The sequence below is a fragment of the Coregonus lavaretus genome, assembly GCF_964263955.1.
Source record: "Coregonus lavaretus genome assembly, chromosome: 30".
NCBI classification, from domain to species: Eukaryota; Metazoa; Chordata; class Actinopteri; order Salmoniformes; family Salmonidae; genus Coregonus; species Coregonus lavaretus.
Genome location: NC_140017.1, coordinates 1,863,779 through 1,891,287, shown reverse-complemented (window position 1 = coordinate 1,891,287; position 27,509 = coordinate 1,863,779). Strand labels below are relative to the sequence as shown.

General features: G+C 43.8%; 1 protein-coding gene across 1 annotated transcript; it reads left to right on the top strand.

Annotated features, from left to right (window-relative positions):
* The first annotated feature begins 1,275 nt into the window (after positions 1-1,275).
* LOC311105835 (putative tRNA methyltransferase 9B) lies at positions 1,276-25,299 on the top strand. Its single transcript, XM_084148045.1, has 5 exons — positions 1,276-1,475; positions 12,444-12,632; positions 17,360-17,533; positions 23,913-24,136; positions 24,267-25,299. Exons 2-5 carry the CDS (start codon positions 12,470-12,472, stop codon positions 24,993-24,995), a joined length of 1,290 nt encoding a protein of 429 aa, XP_084004171.1. The 5' UTR covers positions 1,276-1,475; positions 12,444-12,469; the 3' UTR covers positions 24,996-25,299.
* Positions 25,300-27,509: the final 2,210 nt, after the last annotated feature.

Genomic DNA, 27,509 nt, shown 5'->3' with positions numbered 1-27,509 from the left:
TGGAGTTTGGAGTGTGACTGTTTGAGGTTGTGGACAGGTGTCTTTTATACTGATAACAAGTTCAAACAGGTGCCATTAATACAGGTAACGAGTGGAGGACAGAGGAGCCTCTTAAAGAAGAAGTTACAGGTCTGTGAGAGCCAGAAATCTTGCTTGTTTGTAGGTGACCAAATACTTATTTTCCACCATAATTTGCAAATAAATTCATAAAAAATCCTACAATGTGATTTTCTGGAGAAAAAAAATCTAATTTTGTCTGTCATAGTTGACGTGTACCTATGATGAAAATTACAGGCCTCTCTCATCTTTTTAAGTGGGAGAACTTGCACAATTGGTGGCTGACTAAATACTTTTTTTCCCCCACTGTATATGTTCTAATCTGGTGGTAGTAAATGGAAAACCAGCCCAACTGGTTAATGGAAAAGCACCTTTGTGCATTATAGCAGTGATTTGTTTATTGTTCCTGTAGTATTGTGATGATTGTGCATGCCGATCAGTGTGCATTTGAGAGAGAGCGAGAGCATGCACCATGCTCCTTTGAACAGTTTTGTCTGACAGGACAGGTGAGTGCCCAGTTAACAAATGTTCCCACAACTTTAGAGAACATTCATTTATGAGTCTCATTAGGTCATTAACTATCGTTTTCATAGGAATGTTCCCGTGATGTGCAAGGAATGTTTCCAAGAGAGACCATCCCCTTAATGTCAATTAGAACTTACCCAGAACGTGGTTACATTGTTATCAGTATTTAAGATATTAATGTTCTGGACACGTTTCATGGGAACGTTGCGAGAATATTCCATCAACGTCCCACCAACAATAAACAGAACATGTTTGCCATGTTCTCAGAACATACATATTAATGATTTAGACATGTTCCATGGGAATGTTGTAAGAACATTCATGTGTCCAGATCTGAGAGTTAGGAGAATATTCCATCAACATCCCACCAAACATACACAGAACATTGTTGCCATGTTCACATAATATTATATATTAATTTGTAAAAATGTGTATGATTTTATTTTCACTCTGACAGTATTTTGTGTAGATCAATGACAAGAAATTACAATTAAATCTATTTCAATCCCATTTTGTAACGCAACAAAATGTGAAAAAAATTCAAGGGGGTGTAGACTTTCGTCCCTGTATGTGTGTTTGTTGTGTGTTGGTCATGTGAGACAGTTAACCAATGGCAACCGTGGATTAGACGCCGCCGGTGTAGTTTGCGTTTTAGCTAACCAGAACCCTTGTCCTAACCTGCTATCTTCATTCGCTTAACCTGCGGCGTAAATTATCCTAACCAGCTACAGAAAGTCAATTCTGACTAACTGTATCCCATCTAGTCAAAACAGGACAGAATCAGAACGCCGGTTTCACTCAGCGTTTATCAACGTAGCCTACCTATTTGTACATCTTGCTGTTGCTGCTGACATGTAGCCGAAACGAAAAATTGGCCGGCAGAAGTATATACGGTAATTATGATGCATGTTAAGTTGTTACAATGTTGCCGATTGAACGGGATACACATTTAAGGGAGTATGCTACGCGAAGAATCGTTCTCTGTTGAATTTGTGGTTATAGGTTTTCAGTAGAGCGGTTTCTTTAGGCTAGCTAGGGTATATGTACGAATGCAGTGGTTCCCAACCAGGGGTACTAGGACCCTTGGGGGTACTTGGCCCAGCCACAGATGGTAATTGAGAAGTCTCATAAAACCATAGGCCTACTGGTAAAATGCACTTGAGGGGTTACAGAACAAAATTCAGTTACCCAACAGTGGTACAGTAACCAAAAAAGGTTAGGAACCACTTAGCCAAGATGTACTCTTATGTGTCTTTAATTTAAGGTCCAAGGACCGTATGTTATGTTCAGAGGTAGACTGGCTCTGGCAGCCAAAACACTCCATCTAAACGTGAACAAATTATCAATTGCGATATGGTTCTAGAAACATAAATCCCTTTACTTTCATATTACATGAAAATAATTTCACAAATGCTAAATATGCACTTACTGTACACTGTTTTAACCGGCTTTATCACAGTATTTCTCAGTGACAACACGTGTCTGGCGGCATTGTTCCATTACACACAGCTGTTCAGCGCGTGTTCAGAGCGTGCTGATTAGCAGAGGTGGTCCCTCTGTCTTCTGGAAACGCGCTGTAACATGGAGAAATGGCCTTGTGGGAACACTAATCCTATAAAGGTGTGTATCACAATTATGATTATTTTCGCTGATCTGAAAAAGAAGGTTCTTATGCTTCCAAAACCTTACCGTATCAATGTTAAGACTGAGCATCAAGGCTCTTAACAAAACTGCCCCGTACAGAAGACGCCTTAGTGCAATGACTCAAATGTGTAATGGAACTGAGAGTTATGATTGATTAGTACCACTGTACTAATGTATGAGTTATTATTGAGAAAGGGAAGTTTCCCCCTTTATTAGTCTAAAAAAGGACAACAATTACTTATGTGCCTTGTGGTATCACTTTCCGGTCAAAGTATTGGAGCATGTGTATTGTCTAGAATAGATATTAGGCTTAATACGTTATTGTGTTAAAGCACTATTTAAATGTTTTATTTATTATTTCATTTTTACAAATTTCTGACGGGGTTAGACATTTGGAAAAGAATTAAGCATATTTTCGTAGGGTATGTCAATGTAATCAACCCTGATCTAACGGCATAATATCTATTCTGGCCCCTGAGGCCCTTTTTATAGCATTATCAGCCTAATATAAGTAATAAAATCAGTCTGTAAGTACTGTATGGGGAAATTCCACGGTAACAGTGACACTGAGACTCAGATTTTTCTGCTCAGATGCAAATTTTGGTAAGAAAATAATGGCACAAACCATCATTCTGTTACCAAACTTTGTATCTGCACTGTTCAAGTAAATGTATTTTTGTAAAATGTTCAGTGAAAATTGTTAAAAGTAGTCCTGCATAGAGTTGTATGGTTTGTTTAACTTTGCAATTGCCCTATGGCACTCTAGGGACCACGGTCAACTGTTGAGTAATGAGTCACCAACTGTCTGTATCTAAGTGGCATGCTTCACTGAAAAACCGGTTCTGTTGTGGTTCATGAGACTTAGTATTGTGCTCTCCCGCTTCCAGGGATTTGTGTAGCCTCTCTAATGTGAGTGTGTAGCCTCTACCAAAAGGTCTGAACATTTAGGGTTGGTTTCCTGGATACAGATTAAATCTAGTCCTGGACTAAAAAGCATGCTCAATGGAGAATATCCATTGACATAGCTTTTAGTCCAGAACTAGGTTTAATCTGTGTCCAGGAAACCAGCCCTTATAGCACAGGTGGTAGATGTTGTGCATGTTCCCTATAACTGCAGGATTGCTGGCTCAAGCCCCGCTCCGGCTGTAACTCTTTAATCGCTACTCTGCAGGAAATTAACACTACCTGGCAGCAACTGCTGAGATTTAAAGGTCAGTAGGCTGTCTGTTCAAATCATAGAGATTGATGGAGGGCTCATCTTTATATCTGTACCATTATACATTTTAGTCATTTAGCAGACGCTCTTATCCAGAACGACTTAGAGTTAGTGAATGCATACATGTTTTTTTTCATACTGGCTCCCCGTGGGAAACGAACCCGCATCGCTGCCGGCCAAACCCTCCCCTACCTTGGACGACGCTGGACCAATTGTGCGCCGCCCATGGGTCTCCCGGTCGCGGCCGGCTGCGACAGAGCCTGGACTCGAACCAGGATCTCTAGTGGCACAGCTAGCACTGCGATGCAGTGCCTTAGACCACTGCGCCACTCGGGAGTCTTATAGCATCTGTGACAGCTTGGGCAGCGCCATTGAGGTTACAACCCATAGGAATCCACACCCAGTTACCTATTTTGGCAACTTTAAAATGGTGGAAGCATGGCGGAAGCCCTCAATGACACTGCCCATGCTCAAATAGCCTTTTGGTCACTAGAGGCCTCTATCATTCTCTATTGTTCAAATAATGAAACCCTTGATTCTGAGAGGAATATCATATCATATTTGGAACTGTATGTACTGAGAGTTGGGGTTGAATGTTTATTTAATCTTGTGCACATTCACTGCTAAATGTGGAATTACGGTATAGGCCTACAGATAGAGGGGGGAAAAGGGCAGCGATGAAGGGTCTAGCCAGCTTCAGAGGGTTCCTTCACAACGGAGTGTGTCTGCTTAGTGCCCATGGTGAATACTGCTTCTGCTGGTAGTGGCGACCTACTAGAGTTGGATGATGTAGGGTTGATGATGGGGATGGTGATGCAGTTGGCTCGCTGGCCTAGAAGTAAACCTCTGTTGATTACAGCTCATTGTTTACATGAAAGACAGGAAAAGACATTGTCTCAAATAGGCAGTGGGAAGGATTGGAAGGCTACCCACACTAACACGGCAGACTACATGTGTACACTAGGGGTGGTGGCACTAACTGCTAGACCACCACAGGCCACAGTTGACACTGCATAGAATCCCATTGAACAGTCTCTGTATGGCAGATTCATTCAATGGAAAATAAATGTGGGAAATTGATCAGAGCACTGACCTGGAACAGCCATATCACACATGTTGTGTTAATAGCTACAGAAATGCATCTTCTTATGACATGCATGTGTATCCTATTTCCTTCAGTTCAGTTGAATCTTGTCAATTCAATTACAACCATTATGTTCTAAAATCCCTCTGTCGTTCAATCAATCAACCCATAGGGCTACACAAGATCACTCTCTCAAATTGCCTTATCAGGAAAGTTGGAGTCACCTCATTTGTTCTTAATTACTATACAATTTGTGTTTGAGTGTATTTTCATTATATATAAAATCCTGTTGCCTGTATTATTGAATTGCAACAAGTGGGAGAGGGCAACATAACATGAAGTACTGTTAAAATTCTCTTGACTACCAAAGAGAAAAGAAAGAAGAACACAGTTTCTCCCAAACACAGAAGTCGCTGCATTTGTTATACATTTTGGAGCTGATCTTTTTGTAATGTGTTTCCTGTGATCTAATTTTAGTCTCTATTGTCATTCAGAGGTTGAGCGCCGGGCGGGAGCTTTACATCTTACAGCTGCTTACATAATACCCATTGCGCCGACAGTTGTTGCCTTCTCACCAAGCTGCTTGCCTATTGTCCTGTAGCCCAGCCCAGGTTAGATGGGGAGCGTCGCTGCACAGCTATTTTCAGGTCTCTCCAGAGATGTTAGATCGGGTTCAAGTTCGGGCTCTGGCTGGGCCACTCAAGGACATTCAGAGACTTGTCCTGAAGCCACTCCTGCGTTGCCTTTTGGCATTCTCCAAGCGGGCTGTCATGTACCTTTTATTGAGGAGTGGCTTCCGTCTGGCCACTCCACCTGATTGGTGGAGTGCTGCAGAGATGGTTGTCATTCTGGAAGGTTCTCCCATCTTCACAGAGGAACTCTAGAGCTCTGTCAGTGACCATTGGATTCTTGGTCACCTCCCTGACCAAGGCCCTTCTCCCCCGTTTGCTCAGTTTGGCCGGACGGCCAGCTCTAGGAAAAGTCTTGGTGGTTCCAAACTTCTTCAATTTTTAAGAATGATGGAGACCACTGTGTTCTTGGGGACCTTCAATGCTGCAGACATCTCAAGGGGTCAGACTCCTTATGTAAATACAGTATTTTAATTTTAATAAATTTGCGAAAATATCTAAACCTGTTTTTGCTTTGTCATTATGGGGTGTGTGTGTGTGTAGATTGATGATGTTTTTTTATTTCATCCATTTTAGAATAAGGCTGTAACGTAACAAAATGTGGAAGAAGTCAAGGGGTCTGAATTCTTTCCAAATGCACTGTATATCTCACTAAGTCAGGATATTTAAGCCTCCATATATCCACTAGTTCCAAAATATCCATGATATTTGTGATTTTCTTAAGTGCATAAGGGTGATAGTTTGCTGTGTGATTTCCTTTACGGTCCATTGAGGTATTTAAAACCGTATTATAATCTCCCACCATAATAGTATTGTATTGCTTGTAGGCTTGATAAATTATTATATATATTTTCAAAGAAGCTTGGATCATCATTATTTGGAACGTATAGATTAATGAGACAAATCTGTTTTATGGTCCAATAACATATTTAAAATAATCCATCTACCTTGCGTATCTGTTTTGGACAATTTTGCAAATTCTGATAAAAATGATATATTGTTAATTAATATCATCAACCCTTTAAAAAGAGCACACAGTGCCACCCACAGAACAGAAGCAGATTAACTGCTCAAAGCATTTCCAACGCCCTCACCTTGATTGTATTGTATACAGTTATTTAAAATATATATACACTACCGGTCAGAAGTTTTAGAACACCTACTCATTCAAGGGTTTTTCTTATTTTTACTATTTTCTACATTGTAGAATAATAGTGAAGACATCAAAACTATGAAATAACACATATGGAATCATGTAGTAACCAAAAAGGTGCTCAACAAATCAAAATATGTTTTATATTTGTGATTCTTCAAATAGCACCCTTTGCCTTGATGACAGCTTTGCACACTCTTGGCATTCTCTCAACCAGCTTCACCTGGAATACTTTTCCAACAGTCTTGAAGGAGTTCTCACATATGCTGAGCACTTGTTGGCTGCTTTTCCTTCACTCTGCGGTCCGACACATCCCAAACCATCACAATTTGGTTGAGATCAGGGGATTGTGGAGGCCAGGTCATCTGATGCAGCACTCCATCACTATCCTTCTTGGTAAAATAGCCCCTACACAGCCTGGAGGTGTGTTGGGTTATTGTCCTGTTGTAAAACAAATTATAGTCCCACTAAGCCCAAACCAGATGGCATGGCGTATCGCTACAGAATGCTGTGGTAGCCATTCTGGTTAAATGTGCCTTGAATTCTAAATAAATCACAGATAGTGTCACCAGCAAAGCACCCCCATACCATAACATCTACTCCTCCATGCTTTACGGTGGGAAATACACATGCGGAGATCATACATTCACCCACACCGCCTCACAAAGACACGGCGGTTGGAACCAAACATCTCCAAATTGGACTCCATACCAAAGGACAGATTTCCACCAGTTTAATGTCCATTGCTCATGTTTCTTGGCCCAAGCAAGTCTCTTCTTCTTATTGGTGTCCTTTAGTAGTGGTTTCTTTGCAGCAATTCGACCATGGCCTGATTCACACATTCTCCTCTGAACAGTTGATGTTGAGATATCTGTTACTTGAACACTGAAGCATTTATTTGGGCTGCAATTTCTGAGGCTGGTAACTCTAATGAACTTATCCTCTGCAGCAGAGGTAACTTTGGGTCTTCATTCCTGTGGCGGTCCTCATGAGAGCCAGTTTCATCATAGCGCTTGATGATTTTTGCGACTGCACTTGAAGAAACTTTCAAAGTTCTTAATGTTCCGTATTGACTGACCTTCATGTCTTAAAGTAATGATGGACTGTCGTTTCTCTTTGCTTATTTGAGCTGTTCTTGCCATAATATGGACTTGGTCTTTTACCAAATAGGGCTATCTTCTGTATACACCCCCCTACCTTGTCACAACACAACTGATTGGCAAAGGGTGGCTATTTGAAGAATCTCAAATATAAAATATATTTTGATTCGTTTAACACTTTTTTGGTTACGACATAATTCCATATGTGTTATTTCATAGTTTAGATGTCTTCACTATATTCTACAATGTAGAAAATAGTAAAAATAAAGAAAAACCCTTGAATTAGTAGGTGTTCTAAAAAGTTGGACCGTGTGTGTGTACATATACATACATACAGTGGCTTGCGAAAGTATTCACCCCTCCCTTGGCATTTTTCCTATTTTGTTGCCTTACAACCTGGAATTTTTGGGGGGTTTGTATCATTTGATTTACACAACATGCCTAGCACTTTGAAGATGAAAAATATTTTTTCTTGTGAAACAAACAAAAAATAAGACAAAAAAACTGCGAACTTGAGCGTGCATAAGTACCAGATCTTATTTAGGGGCTTCATAGCAAAGGGGGTGAATACATATGCACGCACCACTTTGGACTATTTTGTGTATGTCCATTAAAACAAGTTCTTTTTTTCATTTCACTTCACCAATTTGGACTATTTTGTGTATGTCCATTACATGAAATTCAAATAAAAATCCATTTAAATTACAGGTTGTAATGCAACAAAATAGGAAAAACTCGAAGGGGGATGAATACTTTTGCAAGGCACAGTACACACACACACATACACACACAGACTCTACCGGTCAAAGGTTTTAGAACACCTACTCATTCAAGGGTTTTTCTTTATTTTTTTACATTGTAGAATAATACTGAAGAAATCAAAACTATGAAATAACACATATGGAATCATGTAGTAGGCAAAAAAGTGTTAAACAAATCAAAAGTTTGATTTTGTCGACAGTATCACCTGGGATCTGTAGCACTTTAAGAAGGAATTTATTCACCACACTCTCAGGATCTTCAGTTTAATTTTCTTTAATACCGGTAAGTACCAGATCTAGTCTGATCATTGATCTAGTCTGTATTTCAAGTAAGGCTTCTCTCAGAAACAAGTTCTCCTTTTAAAGTTCTTTAACATCCGTTTCAGTAGTGTTGTCTACCTTTTTAGCTTGTTTCTTTCTCCATTATGGCAGCTTTTTCCTCACTCATCTCGAGGCTCGCCATCATCTCCTTTATATCTATACTGACTAGTTCAAGTATGCCCAGTTTATCATTTATCGAGTTTAGCAAGTCGCTTTCTACACTTACCATTCCTGGTGGTGAAAAGCGTAAATCGTTCGTGTCCGTCGGAATCTCGTTTTCTTTTGGGGATTTGTTCTCCATGCTTACTCTCCGACATGTTTTGGTGTTGATTGTATTGGTGATATTGGTCGGTACATTTTCTAGCCTTATTTGTTTTGTGGTGTTATCCAGATTGAAGGTTATTGCCCACGAGTTTGTGGAGTGAAGTGCTAATATTTAGTCAAACTTACTGATATTGAATATTACGTTTTTATCTTGAGGCATTCTGCACCGCTGTCTTCAGTCCGCCATTTGCAGAAATCACACTATTAAAACTAATTTGGATTGATATGGATTTGACGTTTTAAAAAACATATAGATGAGCAGGTTAAGAAGCTAAGATTTAAAGTTGGCTTTTTCTACAGAAAGATTGTGCCTTTCTCTAAGCAGTGGGAAGCAGATTATTCAGTCAACCTTTATCTGTTCTTGATTATGGTGATATTACTTATCAAAGTGCAGCTGCTACTACTCTTAAACCTTTGGATGCCATCTACTATAGTGCCCTTTGTTTTGATACAGGTGACAGTTTGGATACTCATCACTGCATCCTGTATCAAAAGGTTGGCTGGACTTCGCCAAAGACCCATAGATCTCTACATTACTCCCTTTTTGTTTACAAGGCCCTACTTCATAATCTTCCGTCTTATCTAACTTTGCTGTTGAAGTATAGACACCTGAGTTGCCTAAACCAATCCTGTGAACGGGTAACTCTTGAGATTCAAAAGTTGCAAGAGTGCATTTTTTTGGACTAGGCCTAATCAAAATGTATTTTCAGAAGAAACCTTTGACTCTCCTCCTGAACTGCCACTGTAGCCTACACAGCACAACCATTGGTTAAGCAGCACACAAAATGTTTTTTGATCAGCAAGAGCAGAGCAGGCCGGGGCTCAGGGTTGGAATATATATTGCGGTGTGTAATGCAACCTAGTTTTATTTACACCTTCCCAACAGCTATCTTAGAAATATAACTTTGTCCGTGCTTCTCCAAGCATGTACTTCATAGCCTATAGGCTATGGATCATTTGCTTGAGACCACACTAAATAGCCTACAGGCGCATTTGATATTGTAAGTCGCTCTGGATAAGAGCGTCTGCTAAATGACGTAAATGTAAATATTGTGGCCCAGTGGAGCATCAGAGATGTGGGGCAGCATCAGGCACACAGCGATATACAGTGGGGGAAAAAAAGTATTTAGTCAGCCACCAATTGTGCATGTTCTCCCACTTAAAAAGATGACAGAGGCCTGTAATTTTCATCATAGGTACACGTCAACTATGACAGACAAATTGAGGAAAAAAAATCCAGAAAATCACATTGTAGGATTTTTAATGAATTTATTTGCAAATTATGGTGGAAAATAAGTATTTGGGCAATAACAAAAGTTTGTCAATACTTTGTTATATACCCTTTGTTGGCAATGACACAGGTCAAACGTTTTCTGTAAGTCTTCACAAGGTTTTCACACACTGTTGCTGGTATTTTGGCCCATTCCTCCATGCAGATCTCCTCTAGAGCAGTGATGTTTTGGGGCTGTCGCTGGGCAACACGGACTTTCAACTCCCTCCAAAGATTTTCTATGGGGTTGAGATCTGGAGACTGGCTAGGCCACTCCAGGACCTTGAAATGCTTCTTACGAAGCCACTCCTTCGTTGCCCGGGCGGTGTGTTTGGGATCATTGTCATGCCGAAAGACCCAGCCACGTTTCATCTTCAATGCCCTTGCTGATGGAAGGAGGTTTTCACTCAAAATCTCACGATACATGGCCCCATTCATTCTTTCCTTTACACAGATCAGTCGTCCTGGTCCCTTTGCAGAAAAACAGCCCCAAAGCATGATGTTTCCACCCCCATACTTCACAGTAGGTATGGTGTTCTTTGGATGCAACTCAGCATTCTTTGTCCTCCAAACACGACGAGTTGAGTTTTTACCAAAAAGTTCTATTTTGGTTTCATCTGACCATATGACATTCTCCCAATCCTCTTCTGGATCATCCAAATGCACTCTAGCAAACTTAAGACGGGCCTGGACATGTACTGGCTTAAGCAGGGGGACACGTCTGGCACTGCAGGATTTGAGTCCCTGGCGGCGTAGTGTGTTACTGATGGTAGGCTTTGTTACTTTGGTCCCAGCTCTCTGCAGGTCATTCACTAGGTCCCCCCGTGTGGTTCTGGGATTTTTGCTCACCGTTCTTGTGATCATTTTGACCCCACGGGGTGAGATCTTGCGTGGAGCCCCAGATCGAGGGAGATTATCAGTGGTCTTGTATGTCTTCCATTTCCTAATAATTGCTCCCACAGTTGATTTCTTCAAACCAAGCTGCTTACCTATTGCAGATTCAGTCTTCCCAGCCTGGTGCAGGTCTACAATTTTGTTTCTGGTGTCCTTTGACAGCTCTTTGGTCTTGGCCATAGTGGAGTTTGGAGTGTGACTGTTTGAGGTTGTGGACAGGTGTCTTTTATACTGATAACAAGTTCAAACAGGTGCCATTAATACAGGTAACGAGTGGAGGACAGAGGAGCTTCTTAAAGAAGTTGTTACAGGTCTGTGAGAGCCAGAAATCTTGCTTGTTTGTAGGTGACCAAATACTTATTTTCCACCATAATTTGCAAATAAATTCATAAATCCTACAATGTGATTTTCTAGATTTTTTTTCCTCAATTTGTCTGTCATAGTTGACGTGTACCTATGATGAAAATTACAGGCCTCTCTCATCTTTTTAAGTGGGAGAACTTGCACAATTGGTGGCTGACTAAATACTTTTTTCCCCCACTGTATAGCCTAATAAACATCTAATATAGAAATGTCATCAATTACAAATTACATGACCCTCCCCTGGACTAGATTATATATTTTTTAAATACTAAACCCTCCACTTGACTGAAATTGAAAAAGCATGACCCTCCCCCATTTTCCTCCAGGTAACCATTCTGTAAATTTCGATCTGTCCCTAATGACATAAGGATCCTCTCTTTTGGTTGTCCTTTAGCCTTGCTTGACCTCTAGCAATCATGCTAAATCTGCTGTGATGATGCTGGGTTTGACATCCGTACTGATATTGTAATTCTCACACCGATCATTATATTGAATGATTTAAGAATAATTTTGTTCATCATGTAGAGACATTAAAAGGCAAGGGTTGTGTTCTGTAGGAAAGAAATGGCAGAAAATGTTTTGAAATGGAACAAGGGACTACCTGTCCTGAACTAAAAGGCCAGGGTTGTGTTTTGTTCACAAAACAGCAGATTTTGGGGGTGGAAATGGGACAAGGGACTACCTGTCCTGAACTAAAAGGCCAGGGTTGTGTTTTGTTCACAAAACAGCAGATTTTGGGGGTGGAAATGGGACAAGGGACTACCTGTCCTGAACTAAAAGGCCAGGGTTGTGTTTTGTTCACAAAACAGCAGATTTTGGGGGTGGAAATGGGACAAGGGACTACCTGTCCTGAACTAAAAGGCCAGGGTTGTGTTTTGTTCACAAAACAGCAGATTTTGGGGGTGGAAATGGGACAAGGGACTACCTGTCCTGAACTAAAAGGCCAGGGTTGTGTTTGGGGGTGGAAATGGGACAAGGGACTACCTGTCCTGTACTTATCCCATAAGAACACTGGTTGTGTCCCAAATGCCACCTTATTTACTATATAGTGCGCTAGCCTCTGCCTTGAAAATCCAACGGGTTGTTATTGTCTTCCCTGTAGCTGTGCTGGTTTATGAGCGAGCCTGGATGACCGTGATGGAGGAGGCTGCCACTCGGCTGGAGAGGGAGCATGTGCACAGCGTCTACGAGAAGATTGCTCCCTATTTTAACGACAGCCGCTACAAGGCCTGGCCCAAGGTGCGCCAGTTCCTACTGGAGCATGAGCCTGGCAGTATCATCGCTGACGTGGGTATGTACTGTGTCTGTTCTACTGCTGCTGGACATGCATTAAGTGGGTATGTGCTGTGTCTGTTCTACTGCTGATGGACATGCATTAAGTGGGTATGTACTGTGTCTGTTCTACTGCTGCTGGACATGCATTAAGTGGGTATGTACTGTGTCTGTTCTACTGCTGCTGGACATGCATTAAGTGGGTATGTACTGTGTCTGTTCTACTGCTGCTGGACATGCATTAAGTGGGTATGTACTGTGTCTGTTCTACTACTGATGGACATACATTTACATTTACATTTTAGTCATTTAGCAGACGCTCTTAACCAGAGCGACTTACAGGAGCAATTAGGGTTAAGTGCCTTGCTCAAGGGCACATTTACGTCATTTAGCAGACGCTCTTATCCAGAACGACTCACCAATTGGTGCGTTCACCCTATAGCCAGTGGGATAACCACTTTACAATTTTTGGGGGGGGGGGGGGGGGTAGAAGGATTACTTTATCCTATCCCAGGTAATCCTTAAAGAGGTGGGGTTTCAAATGTCTCCGGAAGGTGGTGAGTGACTCCGCTGTCCTGGCGTCGTGAGGGAGCTTGTTCCACCATTGGGGTGCCAGAGCAGCGAACAGTTTTGACTGGGCTGAGCGGGAGCTGTGCTTCCGCAGAGGAAGGGGAGCCAGCAGGCCAGAGGTGGATGAGCGCAATGCCCTCGTTTGGGTGTAGGGACTGATCAGAGCCCGAAGGTACAGAGGTGCCGTTCCCCTCACTGCTCCATAGGCAAGCACCATGGTCTTGTAGCGGATGCGAGCTTCAACTGGAAGCCAGTGGAGTGTGCGGAGGAGGGGGGTGACGTGAGAGAACTTGGGAAGGTTGAACACCAGACGGGCTGCGGCATTCTGGATGAGTTGTAGGGGTTTAATGGCACAGGCAGGGAGGCCAGCCAACAGCGAGTTGCAGTAGTCCAGACGGGAGATGACAAGTGCCTGGATTAGGACCTGTGCCGCTTCCTGTGTAAGGCAGGGTCGTACTCTCCGAATGTTGTAGAGCATGAACCTGCAGGAGCGGGTCACCGCCTTGATGTTGGCGGAGAACGACAGGGTGTTGTCCAGGGTCACGCCTAGGCTCTTCGCACTCTGGGAGGAGGACACAGCGGAGTTGTCAACCGTGATGGCGAGATCATGGAACGGGCAGTCCTTCCCCGGGAGGAAGAGCAGCTCCGTCTTGCCAGGGTTCAGCTTGAGGTGGTGATCCGTCATCCATACTGATATGTCTGCCAGACATGCAGAGATGCGATTCGCCACCTGGTTATCAGAAGGGGGAAAGGAGAAGATTAGTTGTGTATCGTCAGCGTAGCAATGATAGGAGAGGCCATGTGAGGATATGACAGAGCCAAGTGACTTGGTGTATAGGGAGAAAAGGAGAGGGCCTAGAACTGAGCCCTGGGGGACACCAGTGGTGAGAGCACGTGGTGCGGAGACAGCTTCTCGCCACGCCACTTGGTAGGAGCGACCGGTCAGGTAGGACGCAATCCAGGAGTGAGCCGCGCCGGAGATGCCCAGCTCGGAGAGGGGGGAGATTCAGCAGGAAAGAAAATGTGGCAAAGAGCTTCCTAGGGTTAGAGGCAGATGCTTGGAATTTAGAGTGGTAGAAAGTGGCCTTAGCAGCAGAAACAGATGAAGAAAATGTAGAGAGGAGGGAGTGAAAAGATGCCAGGTCGGCAGGGAGTTGAGTTTTCTTCCATTTCCGCTCCGCTGCCCGGAGCTCTGTTCTGTGAGCTCGCAATGAGTCATCAAGCCACGGAGCTGGAGGGGAGGACCGAGCCGGCCGGGAGGATAGGGGACACAGAGAGTCAAAGGATGCAGAAAGGGAGGAGAGGAGGGTTGAGGAGGCAGAATCAGGAGATTGGAGGGAGAAGGATTGAGCAGAGGGAAGAGATGATAGGATGGAAGAGGAGAGAGTAGTGGGAGAGAGAGAGCGAAGGTTGCGGCGGCGCATTACCATCTGTGTAGGGGCAGAGTGAGTAGTGTGGGAGGAGAGCGAGAGAGAAAAGGAAACAAAGTAGTGGTCAGAGACATGGAGGGGAGTTGCAGTGAGATTAGTAGAAGAGCAGCATCTAGTAAAGATGAGGTCAAGCGTATTGCCTGCCTTGTGAGTAGGGGGGGACGGTGAGAGGGTGAGGTCAAAAGAGGAGAGGAGTGGAAAGAAGGAGGCAGAGAGAAATGAGTCAAATGTGGACACAGGGAGGTTGAAATCCCCCAAAACTGTGAGGGGTGAGCCATCCTCAGGAAAGGAACTTATCAAGGCGTCAAGCTCATTGATGAACTCTCCAAGGGAACCTGGGGGGCGATAGATGACAAGGATATTAAGCTTAAATGGGCTAGTGACTGTGACAGCATGGAATTCAAATGAGGAGATAGACAGATGGGTTAGGGGAAAAATTGAGAATGTCCACTTGGGAGAGATGAGGATTCCTGTGCCACCACCCCTCTGACCAGATGCTCTCGGGGTATGCGAGAACACATGGTCAGACGAGGAGAGAGCAGTAGGAGTAGCAGTGTTTTCAGTGGTAATCCATGTTTCCGTCAGCGCCAGGAAGTCGAGGGACTGGAGGGTAGCATAGGCTGGGATGAAGTCAGCCTTGTTGGCGGCAGAACGGCAGTTCCAGAGGCTGCCTGAGACCTGGAACTCCAGGTGTGTGGTGCGTGCAGGGACCACCAGGTTAGAGAGGCAGCAGCCACGCGGTGTGAGGCGTTTGTGTAGCCTGTGCGGAGAGGAGAGAACAGGGATAGGCAGAGGTATAGTTGACAGGCTGCAGCAGATGGCTACAATAATGCAGAGGAGATCGGGATGAAATGAACTGAACATCAGGGAAAGGAGAGAGCAGGCCTCCCTCACCAAAAAAAACAAAATATAGACATGCGTTAAGTGGGTATGTACTGTGTCTGTTCTACTGCTGCTGGACATGCATTAAGTGGGTATGTACTGTGTCTGTTCTACTGCTGCTGGACATGCATTAAGTGGGTATGTACTGTGTATGTTCTACTGCTGCTGGACATGCATTAAGTGGGTATGTACTGTGTCTGTTCTACTGCTGCTGGACATGCATTAAGTGGGTATGTACTGTGTCTGTTCTACTACTGATGGACATGCGTTAAGTGGGTATGTACTGTGTCTGTTCTACTGCTGCTGGACATGCATTAAGTGGGTATGTACTGTGTCTGTTCTACTGCTGCTGGACATGCATTAAGTGGGTATGTACTGTGTATGTTCTACTGCTGCTGGACATGCATTAAGTGGGTATGTACTGTGTCTGTTCTACTACTGATGGACATGCATTAAGTGGGTATGTGCTGTGTCTGTTCTACTGCTGATGGACATGCATTAAGTGGGTATGTACTGTGTCTGTTCTACTGCTGATGGACATGCATTAAGTGGGTATGTACTGTGTCTGTTCTACTGCTGATGGACATGCATTAAGTGGGTATGTACTGTGTCTGTTCTACTGCTGCTGGACATGCATTAAGTGGGTATGTACTGTGTCTGTTCTACTACTGATGGACATGCATTAAGTGGGTATGTACTGTGTCTGTTCTACTGCTGATGGACATGCATTAAGTGGGTATGTACTGTGTCTGTTCTACTGCTGCTGGACATGCATTAAGTGGGTATGTACTGTGTATGTTCTACTGCTGCTGGACATGCATTAAGTGGGTATGTACTGTGTCTGTTCTACTACTGATGGACATGCATTAAGTGGGTATGTGCTGTGTCTGTTCTACTGCTGATGGACATGCATTAAGTGGGTATGTACTGTGTCTGTTCTACTGCTGATGGACATGCATTAAGTGGGTATGTACTGTGTCTGTTCTACTGCTGATGGACATGCATTAAGTGGGTATGTACTGTGTCTGTTCTACTGCTGCTGGACATGCATTAAGTGGGTATGTACTGTGTCTGTTCTACTACTGATGGACATGCATTAAGTGGGTATGTACTGTGTCTGTTCTACTGCTGATGGACATGCATTAAGTGGGTATGTACTGTGTCTGTTCTACTGCTGCTGGACATGCATTAAGTGGGTATGTACTGTGTCTGTTCTACTGCTGCTGGACATGCATTAAGTGGGTATGTACTGTGTCTGTTCTACTGCTGCTGGACATGCATTAAGTGGGTATGTACTGTGTCTGTTCTACTGCTGCTGGACATGCATTAAGTGGGTATGTACTGTGTCTGTTCTACTGCTGCTGGACATGCATTAAGTGGGTATGTACTGTGTCTGTTCTACTGCTGCTGGACATGCATTAAGTGGGTATGTACTGTGTCTGTTCTACTACTGATGGACATGCATTAAGGGGGTATGTGTCTCTATCTTATTACTGGCCTCTCTGTCCTACCACTGACTATCTGTGGTGGCCTGAGTTTAATTGAAACGAACAAAAAGGCCAATAACATACTCTGCCAAAGGTTTTCTACCTGCTGTTGATTGATTTCATGAGGCAAGTTAATAGGGTGCCATTTTGTATTGTCCTCCTGGGGTTTACATCTGCATCCTAATTCTCCGCCCTTCTCCCAAAGGGTGCACATGGATTAAACAATGGTGGAAACTCCCTCCAGACAATGTTTACACCAATCCAATTATTTGAAATCCATGATGGCAAGTGAGCAAGTGCACACTGGGAGAATGGTGAAGAATTGGGACTGGGACCTGGTGTTTGTTGTTGATTGTGTGCCCTCATCCCTACCACAGGCTGTGGCAATGGCAAGTACTTGCACATCAACGGCAGTGTGTTTAAGCTGGGCTGTGACGTGTGTCGCCCCCTGGTGGACTCTGCCTGGAGCCAGGGCCACGAGGTGCAGCTGTGTGACTGCCTCAGGCTGCCCTACAGGGACAGCTGCTTTGACGGCGTCCTCTCCATCGCAGGTTGGCCTATATTTCACTCAACATGGGAGGGTAGGGGCCTGTGTGGTCTAGCGGTTAGTGTGTCTGACCCCGGTTCAATCGGAATGGATTTGAATCCGGCCAACTGGCTTGCATTTTGACTCACACTCCTGCTACCATTACGGTCTTATTTTCACTGTCCCTCTCACTCCCCCTCGGGCCTAACCCTATGATGTTTGCATATCGGAAGGGTCTGGATAGGTATAAGCAGTGCTTGACTTGGGATGAAAGAAGTGCAGGAGCTGTCTTTTTCGAAGTCGGTCCATTAGAATACTGTATGTTCACTGAAATTCTCAAATGACATTATGCTATAGAGACATCTGATTTTTCACTGTTAAGGGTTTATACACATTTTCCATGACTTCTCCATGACTTTTAACCAAATGTTCATGACTATTATTATAGCCTACATGAAAAAGTAAGCATTATTGCTTTGAAAGGCTGGTCATGGCTCACATCAACACCATTATCCCAGAAACCCTAGACCCACTCCAATTTGCATACTGCCCCAACAGATCCACAGATGATGCAATCTCTATTGCACTCCACACTGCCCTTTCCCACCTGGACAAGAGGAACACCTATGTGAGAATGCTATTCATGGACTACAGCTCAGCGTTCAACACCATAGTGCCCTCAAAGCTCATCACTAAGCTAAGGACCCTGGGACTAAACACCTCCCTCTGCAACTGGATCCTGGACTTCCTGACGGGCCAGGAAGGGTAGGTAACAACACATCTGCCACGCTGATCCTCAACACGGGTGTGTACTCAGTCCCTTCCTGTACTCCCTGTTCACCCATGACTGCATGGCCAGGCATGACTCCAACACCATCATTAAGCTTGCCGACAACACAACAGTGGTAGGCCTGATCACCGACAACGATGAGACAGCCTATAGGGAAGAGGTCAGAGACCTGGCCATGTTGTACCAGGATAACAACCTTTCCCTCAACGTGATCAAGACAAAGGAGATGATTGTGGACTACAGGAAAAAAAAAGACAACTGAGCACGCCCCCATTCGCATCGACGGGGTTGTAGTGGAGCAGGTTGAGAGCTTCAAGTTCCTTGGTGTCCACATCACCAACAAACTATCATGGTTCAAACACACCAAGACAGCCGTGAAGAAGGCACGACAAGGCCTATTCCTGCTCAGGAGACTGAAAAGATTTTGCATGGGTCCTCAGATCCTCAAAAAGTTCTACAGCTGCACCATCGAGAGCATCCTGACTGGTTGCATCACCGCCTGGTATGGCAACTGCTCTGCCTCTGACCGCAAGGCACTACAGAGGGTAGTGCATACGGCCCAGTACTTACTGGAGCCAAGCTTCCTGCCATCCTGGACCCCTATACCAGGCGGTGTCAGAGGAAAGCCCTAATATTGTCAGATTCCAGCCACCCTAGTCATAGACTGTTCTCTCTGCTACCACACGGCAAGCGGTACTGGAGCGCCAAGTCTAGGTCCAAAAGGCTTCTTAACAGCTTCTACCCCCAAGCCAGAAGACTCCTGAACAGCTAATCATGGCTACCCAGACTATTTGCATTGTACCCCCACCCCCACCCCACCCCCTCTTTTACGCTGCTGCTACTCAGTTTATTATCTATGCCTAGTCACTTTAACTCTACCCACATGTACATATTACCTCAACTAACTGGTGCCCCCGCACATTGACTCTGTACCTGTATATAGCCTTCCTACTGTTATTTTATTTTACTGCTGCTCTTTAATTGTTTGTTGTTTATATTTTTTACTTACAGTGAGGGGAAAAAAGTATTTGATCCCCTGCTGATTTTGTACGTTTGCCCACTGACAAAGACATGATCAGTCTATAATTTTAATGGTAGGTTTATTTGAACAGTGAGAGACGCATGTCAAAAATGTTATAAATTGATTTGAATTTTAATGAGGGAAATAAGTATTTGACCCCTCTGCAAAACATGACTTAGTACTTGGTGGCAAAACCCTTGTTGGCAATCACAGAGGTCAGACGTTTCTTGTAGTTGGCCACCAGGTTTGCACACACCTCAGGAGGGATTTTGTCCCACTCCTCTTTGCAGATCTTCTCCAAGTCATTAAGGTTTCGAGCCTGACGTTTGGCAACTCGAACCTTCAGCTCCCTCCACAGATTTTCTATGGGATTAAGGTCTGGAGACTGGCTAGGCCACTCCAGGACCTTAATGTGCTTCTTCTTGAGCCACTCCTTTGTTGCCTTGGCCGTGTGTTTTGGGTCATTGTCATGCTGGAATACCCATCCACAACCCATTTTCAATGCCCTGGCTGAGGGAAGGAGGTTCTCACCCAAGATTTGACGGTACATGGCCCCGTCCATCGTCCCTTTGATGTGGTGAAGTTTTCCTGTCCCCTTAGCAGAAAAACACCCCCAAAGCATAATGTTTCCACCTCCATGTTTGACGGTTGGGATGGTGTTCTTGGGGTCATAGGCAGCATTCCTCCTCCTCCAAACACGGCGAGTTGAGTTGATGCCAAAGAGCTCGAGTTTGGTCTCATCTGACCACAACACTTTCACCCAGTTCTCCTCTGAATCATTCAGATGTTCATTGGCAAACTTCAGACGGGCCTGTATATGTGCTTTCTTGAGCAGGTGGACCTTGCGGGCGCTGCAGGATTTCAGTCCTTCACGGCGTAGTGTGTTACCAATTGTTTTCTTGGTGACTATGGTCCCAGCTGCCTTGAGATCATTGACAAGATCCTCCCGTGTAGTTCTGGGCTGATTCCTCACCGTTCTCATGATCATTGCAACTCCACGAGGTGAGATCTTGCATGGAGCACCAGGCCGAGGGAGATTGACAGATATTTTGTGTTTCTTCCATTTGCGAATAATCGCACCAACTGTTGTCACCTTCTCACCAAGCTGCTTGGCGATGGTCTTGTAGCCCATTCCAGCCTTGTGTAGGTCTACAATCTTGTCCCTGACATCCTTGGAGAGCTCTTTGGTCTTGGCCATGGTGGAGAGTTTGGAATCTGATTGATTGATTGCTTCTGTGGACAGGTGTCTTTTATACAGGTAACAAGCTGAGATTAGGAGCACTCCCTTTAAGAGTGTGCTCCTAATCTCAGCTCATTACCTGTATACAAGACACCTGGGAGCCAGAAATCTTTCTGATTAATAGGGGGTCAAATACTTATTTCCCTCATTAAAATGCAAATCAATTTATTACATTTTTGACATGCGTTTTTCTGGATTTTTTTGTTGTTATTCTGTCTCTCACTGTTCAAATAAACCTACCATAATGTCAGTGGGCAAACGTACAAAATCAGCAGGGGATCAAATACTTTTTTCCCTTACTGTAGATTCCGGGGGTCATCGACTGAATTTTGATTGACCAAAATTGTCAAAGACTCCAGTCACCCAAGTCATAGACTGTTTTTGTTGTTATTCTGTCTCTCACTGTTCAAATAAACCTACCATTAAAATTATAGACTGATAATTTCTTTGTCAGTGGGCAAACGTACAAAATCAGCAGGGGATCAAATACTTTTTCCCCTCACTGTATCTATTGTTTTACTTAACACTTATTTTTCTTAACTGCATTGTTGGTTAAGGGCTTGTAAGTAAGCATTTCACTGTAAGGTCTACACCTATTGTATTCGGCGCATGTGGCAAATAACATTTGATTTGATTTGACACTGGAAGGTTGCTGTGTCTGATCCCATGTAGGCCTACCATCTCCTGCCATTGTGCCCTAGATCAAGGCACTTAACCCCCCACAAAGTATAACTGCACTGTTAGTCACATGTGTTCAACATGTGGTCAACACGCCATCTGGAGAGCTCCTGGGTGTGCTGGCTTTTGCTTTTGATCCAGCCTTGAAACACCCAAGTCTGCTTATCAAGGTCCTGTTGAGCAGCTGATGTTTAGGCTACAATGTGGTTAGACCAGGGCTTGAACAAAAGCCTGCACACCCAGTAGCTATCCTGGAGGATGGTTGCCACCCTTGATATAAAATATTGCAACATTACAACAATACTTTTGTCTTTATAAAATGATTAACTCATTCAATGAATCAGGGATCAAATATATAACTTGCTTTGAAGTAGCCTACCTTATCTAACTAGACATGTTTACATAGCCTACAGTAGAAGGCTCAAATATTCATGTTCCGGGGTAGATCTATGCACAACAAGTTTATTTTTAAATTAGGCTATTCTTAGAATATATTTTTTTACATTGTTGCAATTACATGGATACTGTTTAATAGAGGGGAATCCCAGCATTCCAACTGTGCAGATTTATTTAGGCCAGGATTCCCCCAACTGGCGGCCCAAGTTTTCGGAGCAAAAAAACTAGAAAATATATGTTTTACATTGTTGGACATAAAAGACTGTAAAAACACCAGTTATTTCAATTGAAGAAATCTGTTCCCAAGTATTCCCACGCATAATAGAGAGACACGTGATTGTATGTAAGCAAGGTTTGAAATGATCATGCTTTTGTCAAATATATCTGTTTGGGATTCTTCTACAAATTATTTGTAATTATGTTCCTGGCACACACATACATGCACTGAAGGGTCATTACGATAGTGACTGATATGTAGATTAAGTGGTTGATAATATTTAAGTGTGCGTTCATGAATTACATTTTCAAAAATTACGAAACTAATTTCCATGACTTTACGAACCCTAATTTGACAATTTGGAACAGAGCATCATGCTCATTCAGGCTGGCGCATTTTCAATCTGCACAATCTCGGACAGCCTATTGTCACGCAGATTCACCGACTAGGGGCAAATAAACTTGAACAAAACGGAATCAGGAAATTAATGCCCACTTGCCATTTGCTATTCAATGCAGATCCCGCCTTCATTCCGCTTTGAGCAACCTTTTTTGCCTCGGTGTGTGAATCTGGGCCGGTGATATGCTACTTTGTTTTATAGAAGAGCTGATGAGCGTTTCCCCTAAATGTAGAAGTGTAGGTACAGTGCTCCAGACAGCTCTGGCCCAAGTCTAGCACTGTGTAGGGAGTGAATTGGGACCGAGTGTTAGACTGACGGGGCACTTGATTAAATTCAATTAAAAAAGCTTTGTATATCCAATTTATATTAGACAGTTTTCTTTGGCATGAGGCTCACATGCAACACATTTATCCATCTCTCTTCAATTAAGGGGGCAATGTGGGATTGGTACATACATTTTTGGACTTTTAAATATAATGATATATATAGCCATTGTTTATTGATGAATATAACATGTGCATCCCTCATGAGTTTAGTTCAACTGTCTTACCCCATCACCCATTATATTTATAAGCTGTTTACTCCATTGTTTGTAAATGTTGTAATTTGAAAATAAACACTGTACAGCTTCACAACATGGTTGAAAATCATTTTGATCTCATTTTTGGTCAGTCCTTGCAACCATAGCTCTGTCTGAATTTGAGTGGTTACATTTCTCCAGTCCAATCCCACTGCTGTTTTACCCAAATAAATGTATTTTAGTTGTTTGAATCCCAGATTGCTCATTTAACATACTGGCAACTGCCTCTGCTTGGGTATCATGCAGCTGTTCATGTTCAGTGCTTCACTTCAAATCAATGTGGTTGAGTGACATGAATGAAATGATGAAAACCAAGCGGGTCAAATCAAATTTGATTGGTCACATAAACGTGTTTAGCAGATGTTATTGCGGGTGTAGCGAAATGCTTGTGCTTCTAGCTCCGACAGTGCAGTAATATCTAACAATTTCACAACATATACCCAATACAGGTGACATGAGATAAGCACTTCCTGGCACAGCCGCCCTAGTTGCCTAGGCAGCCGGGTCACCAAGGTAACAAGAGTATGTTGGGAAATAATCCGTGGTTTTATTGCAAGGTAAAGTGGTGTCTAATTACCAACGCGTGAGTAGGCAGGATTCGGGTGCTCATTTGCCCTAGGACAGTATTAATAAACACAAACACTGGCCCTTCAGTGGCCTCAGGTGGTCGAACAGTTACTGCCGCTGCCTTCAGAGCACAGGTAGAGTGGTGTTGGTGTGGGTTTAGGGGTTGGGGTTGGGGTCAAATCAAATTGAAAGAAGTCAACTCATGAAGTCCATTTTGAATTTAAAATTGACCATCAACTTTTGAAATAAATAAATACTTAGATGCCCCTTATGCTATTATTGAACTGGAATTTCAGTTGACTTCCTGAGTTGATTGCCTCAATTCGAATTGAACCCAACCTTGTAGCCTTATGCCCTTTTAGCAACCCTCTTGTCCCTCTTCACTATCTCAACCACCCCCCCCACCCCCCCCCGGCCTATTCTGAACTGGCCATTCAGAAAGATCTGTTGAACATGTGACACAATACTAAGAAGATCCAACGCCCACCACTGTCCTGTTTTTTTTCTCCTACTAGTCATCCATCATCTGTCCACCAAAGAGCGTCGTATTCGAGCAATAAAGGAAATGGCAAGGACCCTGCGTGTGGGCGGGCGCATCATGATCTACGTGTGGGCCATGGAGCAGACACGGCGGAAGTTTCAGAAGCAGGACATCTTCGTGCCCTGGAACCCCAACCCCCCGTCCCCCACCCTGGACAGGGAGAGGCCCACACCCCGGAGGAGGGGCGCAGCACAGAGTGTAAGCGGTAGGTAGCTGTTTAGGGGTTAGGGAGGTGCCAGAAGGTTGCTGGTTCAAATACCAGGCAGGGCAATATAAGAGATAAGCTGGCAATATCTGGAAGGCTGCTGTTTTATGTTGTTGATCCCAGGACAACAAAGACGAGCACAGGAAGGTGAAAAGCACATCGTTCATGCTGGACGAAGAGGAGATTGCCTGTAGTCCCCAGCAGAGCCAGAGGCTGTGGTTCTTCTCGCGCTCCCTGGACTCGGTCTTTGACTTTGGCAGCCTGACCATCTCCAGGTCCACCTCCAGGGAGCTCATCAGCACCTTCTCCTCCCGGCTTGGGGAGGGAGGCAAGGTCGGCCGCAGAGGCAGGGGAGCGGGCCTCATCAAGCAGGTTTCCAGCCTCTTTTCTGGCTTATCCAGGAACAGCTCGGAGGAAGACGTCTTTGACTCGGCCACAGACTTAGTCAGGAGCCAGAGAGATCATGGGGTGTGCAGCAACGACAACCACTCCCCCTCCACAGAGATGACCAGTGTCTCTACCGCCTTGGTCCAGGAGTGTGGCTCTGTGGCCCTGCCTGACCTGGTCTCCTCCTACCAGATGGAGCACACAGAGGGACCAGGGCAGCCAGGGGAGAGGGATGCAGGCCCACCAGGAGACCTCAAACAGGGACAGAACAGCAGTCAGTGCCCCCAGGACAGTGAAGGGGAGCCGGCAGCCGCCTCGTGTCTGCGCTATTACCACGTGTTCCGGGAGGGCGAGCTGGCGGAGCTGATCGAGAGCCACGTCGAGGAGCTCCACGTCCTTTACTCCTGCTCTGACCACGCCAACTGGTGCGTGGTGGCCGAGAAGGTCCAGGTTTGGAAGATATGACTTGGTTTTAACAAGTTTTATTTTATTTTGGATCATGATTTATTTATATTGCGCTTCAAATATATATAGAAAAAAATGTTGAGAGATGTTGAAGGTACTGTTCACATTCTTACAGTGTTTTAAGAGTTACTGTGTTTTGCAAATGAATAGCACCTAATAAGCAGTATCCAGGGACCCAGGGCCAGGGTATATCTGGCTGTGTCCCAAATGGCACCCTATTCCCTAGACTTCTATCCTCTGTTCCAATGCTGCTGTCAATGGACCACCAATAACTATGAAAAATGTCCGCTAAGGAGTCACGTCATTTCAGTTTTCCCCCTCTAGATTTTGCTTTTCTGTTTTTAGCCACAGAGGAACTTATAGGATACCCCCCCCCCCCCCCCCCCCCCTTCCATCAGCCCTTTAGACTAACCATTGACCATTAGTGGTGGAATGGGTCTCATATGCAAATTCTGCCTGTATTTGTCTTCAAATGTTCCGCAATATATAAGAGGAACCAACCTTGCAGCAATGTTCTGTGATGTGTTGGTATCCCTTTCTATGGACCACCTGTGAATAATGGGTCATGTTCTAAGGAGCCATGTGCTGTTATTAAGAACGCTTAAGGCAAGTGCTATAATTTTAATGCTGTGTATGTGATTTGGTGTTAATATTTTGTCCGGTTGAACTAAACCAATGTAATTTTTGGGCCAAATGAACAGACACACATCCTAGATGATACAGTGAAACGTTGCACTGTAGGTATGTTGCTGCTTGCTGAATGTCAGCGGCTCGAACATGAATAGCTCTCGGAAAACATGAAAAATGTATGTAGTAATTGAACCAGGGCGGTTGCATAAGCCTGTCAATGCAGTGCAACATGTCTAGACCCACTACTGTTACTGGTATAGAGATTGATATCTCACCTAGCCTACATTATTTTTGTAAAAAATGTTTTAAGGTTTACTTTTTAAAATTGAAATTTCTTAAAATAATTTGTCAGTGTATGTTTTTGTTTACCCCATTAATAAATAATTTTTATGAATCTCCTCCTTGTGATTGATTTACTGGTCCTAATCAAATGTTTATTCTACCAATGTACTCAATCTCCTGATACACAGAGGCCAGGGATGCAGGTACAGAACAACATTTACTGTCTGTCAGACATTTAATAGACTACACTACATAATACTGGTAGTGCCATCCTATGGCAAGCCAGGGAACGACATGCATTACAGTTATGTAGTTTAGTATACCACAGTTCAGAGTGGAATGATGCAAAATATCGTGGTGGCTTGGATATTTTCCTTTCACATTGTCCTTTGCAGTACAGTTTCAAGTGTCGGGATTCAATCCAAAACCGCACTATAGCCCGCTTGACATTTAAAGGTCATTTAATTTCTAATTGAGCCGACATTACCTTAAATGCAATTGCCTTTTTAAAAGCTGTATTCTCTACAAGCGCGGTCGGATTGAATCGCGGTCAAGGCTAGCGAAGTATTGGCTTGGCTCAGTTTGGCTCAGCTCAAAAGGGTTGAGTGAGGTAGCTAAACCTAGTCTACATCACATGCAAGATTTTACCAAAATGACCAAAATCAGTAGCATGTAAGAATGCTTTATTACGAAAACAAATGGCAATCTTTATATAGACTTCCATTCAAGGTCGTTTTCATTGTTGCACCCCAAGTTGTTCTATTTGTACTATTGATAGTTTAATATTGATGTAATTCACAAGTGATGCATCCGTTTAATGTAGCCCTAAAACACAAGATATTAATGTGATTAAAAATACTTTGCATTGTATACGTCCTTACATTGATAAACATAACTAGTGAAGATTAATGCTCTCTGGGTTCTCTTGAGCCTCAGGTAAAACCATGGAGTTACATCCTCTGTTCTCTCCATAACTGAAAGGAAAGGAACAGTAGTTTAACCATTTGGACTCAGTGTCAGAGATATGCTCTGAGACTTGTCTGGACTAGTGGCCGTCCTGGGTAGTGGACAGTGGAGTGTCTCAGGTACTCCGTGGACTAAACAATTCATCACCAGAGTAGTGGACTAGTGTCTGACCTGGTTATTGGACTAGCGAGTGTCTGACCTGAGTAGCTGCTGACTTGTCGACTTCTTTGGAATAGCCTTCTCCTATAACCGGAACACCTCTGTCCACCACTGCCTTTATCACATACAGGTCCCTATTGTAAAGACCTGTCAAAGAAACAACAGCATTGAACACCAGGGGTGCGTTCAGTTCATTAAATGACTACATCGGTGCACACAGTAGTTCAACAGTCTGAGGTATATTTACACCCGTTTGGTGGGTGTGGCCTGATCAATATAGGTGTGACCATTTGAAATCACAAAACTCATGCAGCACTCCGTAGGGACACAATCACCCTCTGGCCGACCATAATCACAACATTCTTCAACTGGTCGTTCAGAACAGCAATGTTTCCGTTAAATTAAATGTTACACACCATTGTGCGTTGTCTATATTTCTTTCGTTTTATCTAACTTAGTGTTTCCCAATCCTGGTCA